We start from the raw sequence: 6000 nt of genomic DNA, 5'->3' as shown, positions 1-6000 counted from the left end.
GAGAGGCTGAACCCTTAACTGCATTAGGTAGCAGAGAGCATTTTATATCTTAATGAGTTCGCCCTGAGGAAAAACTTTGGAAGATAGAATAGAATGTAGCCAAGTGTTTGGGTTTTATCCTGACGTGAGCTTTGAAGTGTTTTCGGGAGGAAATGGGAAGGGCATGATTCTCCCCACGCTGCTTCTCATTTCCCATGGCACATGAGCATCACCCCAAGAGATCGTTAAAGAAAATAGAGGCCATGCCCACTCTGGAGAAGAGTGGGTCTTGGGCTCCCATCACAGAGAGGCTGAAGCTCTGTGGTGAACACTACCTCTGACTGCCAGAATTCAGGGGGTGGGGACTGAGAATAGATCCAACCAAGAGTATCAAGTGACTTGACTTAATACCAGCATTTTGTTTCCCTTTCAGGAATGTCCAAGTCACAGGTGAGTGTTCTTTTTCTTGCTTGCTTTTCTTTGGTAGTGTTTTCCTCCTAAACTTTCAAAGCTGTGCTTCATTTACTTAACAAACCATGGCTTGTGTGTCTGTGGAAAGGCTATCCATTTCCTGCTCAGACTTGCTATCTCTGTGTGGAATGAGGGATATAAGAGAATGGAAATTGTGGGATTTGATTCTGAATGCATCTGAATGCCTACTGATGGGTCACTAAATATACATTGGCTTCTTTCCATGCCATGGATCTAGTTTTGAATATGGACCATCGAGGTGTGTTTTTGATCCCATGCTATTTTCTTCCCATCAGAGTTGTCTTGGTTACCCCCTCAGCATCTTCTTCATTGTGGTCAATGAGTTCTGTGAAAGATTCTCCTACTATGGAATGAGAGGTAATTTTGTAGGCACTTCTCACCCTTTGGGAAGAGTGTGTGTTAGAAAGCCAGTCCTAACTCTGCATCTCCCTCCTCCTCTCCCTCACCTGCCCTGTGTGACAAGCGCTGCTGGTTCTGTACTTCCGGAACTTCATCGGCTGGGATGACAACCTGTCCACAGCCATCTACCACACGTTCGTGGCCCTGTGCTATCTGACACCAATTCTGGGAGCTCTTATTGCTGACTCGTGGCTGGGAAAGTTCAAGTGAGTGTTTAATGAAACAAGCCAGATATGTAAATGGAAGCTTTGTGCTTTTGGGATGGTGGAGTGGAGAATCAAGAAACAGAAACTTGCCAGGCACTGATGGTTCACACCTGGGCAAGAGAGTCCAGGAGACTCTTATTAACCCCCAGGAAACCAGAAATGGCACTGTTGCTCAACCGCTTGCCTTGAGCTGAAGAGCTCAGGGACAGCAACCAGTCCCAGAGTTCAAGCTCCCTGACTGACAAGAAAGGAAAATGAAATAGTGTCAGAGTTCAGGGCTGGCTGCTGAGGGGCCCCGGCTGTCTGGTGGGCTTGTGTGGCACGAGGTAGCCAGGACAAGCCCTTTCCTAGTCCCACAGGAAGAGGTCCCAGAGCATATCCACTAGGAAATTAACGGAGAAGTAGCAAGGCCGCCAGATTTAACATAGATAGAAACAAGTATACTCACTGTTTCCAAAGAATTCTCTAAAAATTATCAATGGTTCAGGCTGGCTACTTGTTGTTACCAGTTACAAGATTCGTAACTTGTGCTGTCTGAAGCTATACACACTCATTTCTGAAGCTGGGGAAGGAGGGAGGCAAGCCTTTCAAATGGCTGAAAGAGAAAGCAGATCTTCCACCTTCAGATCCCCAGCCCAAACTTTGCTCTACAGTCCCACCCAGTGTCTTTCTGAGAGTGACCAGTTTTACCCACGTTTGAGCAAGAAGTATCTTCCTGACTCGAGCGCGTGTCAGTCTTGAAGGAGGGATGCAGAGGGCTCTTATACTGTTAACTAGGATTCTCTTAACAGAATTCTCTCTAAACAGGACGATCATATGGCTCTCCATTGTCTACACCATCGGGCAAGCAGTGATCTCAGTGAGCTCAATCAGTAACCTCACAGGCCAAAGCCAGGATGGAACCCCTAACAGCCTCCCAGTGCATGTGTGAGTCCGTGTCTCCGTTGTCCCTTCTTCCCAGTGTCTGCTCACTAGGGCATCTGGTTCTCAGGGAGGGGGGAAGCCTGCCCCTCCATGTTGCTCCACATCGGAGGTGCAGGGAAGGATGATGAATGGACTCACCAGCCTCCTAGAGTTGCTTGCTTTGTGACTTGGTGGTCACTGCAAGGGAATTCTCATCCCTCTTCATCTTCCTTTGCTCCCTCAGGCCTTGGTTTTGTTTTGTTTTGTTTTGTTTTTGTCAGTCGTGGAGCTTGAACTCTGGGCCTGGGCGCTGTCCTTCAGCTCTTCAGTTCAAGGTGAGCGCTCTACCACTTGAGCCACAGCACCACTTCCGGTTTTCTAGTGGTTTATTGGAGATAAGAGTCTCACAGACTTTCCTGCCTGGGCTGGCTTTGAACCATGATCCTCAGATCTCAGCCTCCTGAGTAACTAGGATTATAGGCGTGGGCCACCGGTGCTCGGCTAGGCCCTGGTTCTTAAGTAAAGACCTAGAACTTTTAGTTTCTCCCCAGGAACCACTCTTTTGCTTACTTTTCAGTCATTCCATTTCAAAAACATTTGTGTTGGCTTCCTGTCTCAGTTCTTGATGGCCAGTGATGTGGCCACTCCCGGGCAATCTGGCCTAGTGGCCTGGTTGGAAAGATTGGTTTGTGTCCTGTATGTTTCATTTCCTTCATTTCAGAGCTCACCATCCACTGGGCTGGTAAATATGACTGTAAGTCAAGTTCACTACCACAATGCCAATTTCTCTTGACTTGCTGGTGGATCAGAATGTTATCCAGGTGACAGTCCCTGATTCCTTGCCCTCAGTGGCTGGAGGGCCTGGTACCTGTGGGAGACTCAGTCAACAGCTTGGACTGCCAGGGTCTGTGCCCAGTGACCCCACAGAACAGCACGATGATGACCCTAGGCCAATTGTCTTCCTGAGAACATGAGCTTGCTGATGGGCTAGGTTTGGATTCTGGCAGAGGCCAGAATCTGAGCGCCCAGTTGTGTAGTGTCTTATCCCTTGTGCCTCAGTTTCCTTCCTAGTTGTAGTATCTATATCAGCCAGGACTAGTATGGGTTAATCCAGGGTGAGCACCCAGGACACCACCCAGTGAATAGTAGGTGTTCAAGAATCTTAGCTGCCTGATTTTTATTTCATGCAGTTGGTGTTGGAAAATGCCTAAAATCTACCCAAGAGTAAATGATATATAATATTCAACACCATGTTTTTGTGGTCAATAAAATGCTTAGGGTGACCACTTCAAGCACAACTCATATTGAGAGATAAAGAACAAACTGGGTGCAGATGGCTTATGCCTGTAATCCTAGCTAATCAGGAGGCTGAGATCTGAGGATCACAGTTCAAAGCCAGCCCGGGCAGGAAAAGTCTGTGAGACTCTGATCTCCAATAAACCACTTAGAAAACCGAAAGTGGCGCTGTGGCTCAAGTGGTAGAGTGCTAGCCTTGAGCTGAAGAGCTGAGGGTAGCGCCCAGGCCCAGAGTTCAAGCCCTGAGACCGACAAAAAAAAAAAAAAAAAAGATGAAGAACATGAAAACAGAGTTTGAGCCAATTAATGCTGGAAAAATGTTCAGCAAGTGGGATTTTTAAGGAATTCTTTCTTTTTAAAAAATTAATTTTATTGTCAAGGTGATGTACATAGGGGTTACAGTTATATACATAAGGAATTGAATACATTTCTTGTTGAACTTTTTACCCCCTCCCTCATTTTTCTCCCTCTTTCCCTCCTCATCCTCCCCCGCAAGTTGTATGGTTCATTTCCAGCATAGTGTCTTGTGAGTATGGCTGTTGCATTGGTTTCCCCTTTGTCCTTTGTCTCACCATTCTGTGGTTCCCCTTCCCTTCCCTAGTTCAGATAAACGTATATACAATACCCAGGGCACCTAAATCGAACACAGTGACAACAGGAGATAAACGTAAGGAATTCTTTCTCTGTGGAATGTCTGCCCTGATTTTCTCTGCTTCAAAGTATTTGTAGTCTAAAAAACATTGGTAGCCAATAAAATATGGGATAAATGCTTGTAAAATTTGGAGCTTTGTAGTGCCTGACTGAAAATTTAGTAAAAATACAAAATCAGGGTTGAGGGGCTGGGAAGGTGGCTCAGTGGTAGAGCGCTTGCCTTGCATGCCTGAGGCCCTGGGTTCGATTCCTCAGCACCACATAAGCAAAAAGAAAAAAGCCGGAAGTGGCACTGTAGCTCAAGTGGTAGAGTGCTAGCCTTGAGCTGAAGAGCTGAGGGACAGCACCCAGACCCAGAGTTCAGGCCCCACGACCGGACCCCCCCCCCCAAAAAAAAAAATCAGGGTTGATGAATTGTTATGATTTTTTTTCAATTCAACTGGTCAAACACTCATAGATAACCTAGAAAATACACAGAAGTAAATTAAGATAAATAACCTAGTTCCATCACATGGTTTCAACAATAAATCATGGCTATGTTTCATTGTAGTTTTTTTCTACATTATAAGCTAATTAAGGTTGTACTATAGAACCCAAGATTCTGCTTTTCATTGCCACCTTAATGTCATTTATGACTATTGTGAGTCTACCTTGATTATACAAGACACAGTCTTAGGTTTCTTCAAGTAATATTTCCTTGTTTTGTGTGTGTGTGTGTGTGTGTGTGTGTGTGTGTGCACGCGCGCGCGTGCACGCACGCATATATGCATGTGTTCTGGGGACTGAACCCAGCGCCTTGTACATGCTAAGTATATGCTCTACTGCTGAGCTTTACCTGCCCCTTAATTAAAATATCTCATTTGCACATTCTTTCACTGGAAATGATAAAGCTACAAAAGAACTTTGTTCAGATTTTAAGGTAATTCTTTCCTTTCCCTAGATGGCACAATTTTAGACAAAGGTAGAGATACAATGTTCCATGGAGTTCAAGTTTTCATTCCACTCTTAGACTGCATCCCTGTGATCTATCCCTATAGAAAAATTCAGCCTCTTCCTAGGTTGAACCCTGTACCTGGTCCTCTAAGGGCAGTTGGGAGGAGGCTCCCACTTCTACAGACCTTTCGCCTTGGCCCTAACCCATACCTTTCCCCAGGGCACTGTCCATGATCGGCCTGGCCCTGATAGCACTTGGTACCGGAGGAATCAAGCCCTGCGTGTCAGCATTTGGTGGTGATCAGTTTGAAGAGGGCCAGGTAAGAGCATGCCCCTCCACAGCATCCAAACCAGTGAATGATAGCCCCGGGAACCAATGGCCCTGATGCTAAGTCTGTTCTCCATCCCATTCTTCTTCAGTAAGATACTGTCCCATGCTAGTGGCTCACACCTGTAATCCTAGCTACTCAGAAGACTAAGATCATGGTTTAAAGCCAGCCTGGGAAGAAAAATCTGAAAGATTCTTATTTTAAATTAACCACTGAAAATGGCGGTTAATTTAAAGTGGAGGTGTGGCTTAAGTGGTAGAGTGTAGGCATAAGCCAAAAATGCAAGGCCCTGAGTTCAAGCTCCATCATTGGCACCAGGAGGAAGAAGAAGAGAAGGAAAAGGAGAAAGAGAGGAGGAGAGGAGGAGATCACATGTGTGGTCAGATATAAGCTAATGAGGTCATCAATGGGGTCAGATATGAGCTGAGGCATATCTGGTGCACAGGTCAGCTACTTCATTGATGACTTACAGATAGATAAAGTCTAACTTGTCCTTTCTGTGACAGGAAAAACAAAGGAACAGATTTTTCTCCATTTTTTACTTGGCTATTAATGCTGGAAGTTTGCTTTCTACGATCATCACTCCCATACTCAGAGGTAAGGAATATCTGGATGAGACATTTATTCTCCTTCTTTTAATTAGGAGGAGGAAAGTCAGATTTTAAAAAAGAAAAGCTACTTTTGTCTTGTTGGTTTTGTTTAGACCTATCTTTAGTTTAACTGTCAGATGTGCAGCTAATCATATCTGATACCTTACTCTAATAACCACTGAAGAAGCTAACACATCCTTACCACAGGCATCAATTTTCCAG

General features: G+C 45.2%; 1 protein-coding gene across 1 annotated transcript in view; it reads left to right on the top strand.

Moving 5' to 3' along the window:
* Positions 1-242: 242 nt before the first annotated feature.
* The window catches only part of Slc15a1 (solute carrier family 15 member 1), a 28368-nt gene continuing 22610 nt past the window's right edge, over positions 243-6000 (top strand). The window contains exons 1-7 of the mRNA XM_042682653.1: positions 243-261; positions 413-429; positions 747-828; positions 935-1076; positions 1884-2003; positions 5080-5179; positions 5695-5785. Of these exons, the coding sequence (XP_042538587.1) occupies positions 243-261; positions 413-429; positions 747-828; positions 935-1076; positions 1884-2003; positions 5080-5179; positions 5695-5785 (571 nt within the window). The remainder of the gene's footprint in view (positions 262-412; positions 430-746; positions 829-934; positions 1077-1883; positions 2004-5079; positions 5180-5694; positions 5786-6000) is intronic.

This window comes from Dipodomys spectabilis, unplaced genomic scaffold (genome assembly GCF_019054845.1).
Source record: "Dipodomys spectabilis isolate Male_0828 unplaced genomic scaffold, ASM1905484v1 ptg000075l, whole genome shotgun sequence".
Taxonomy (NCBI): domain Eukaryota; kingdom Metazoa; phylum Chordata; class Mammalia; order Rodentia; family Heteromyidae; genus Dipodomys; species Dipodomys spectabilis.
This window is presented reverse-complemented; position numbering and strand designations above follow the sequence as displayed.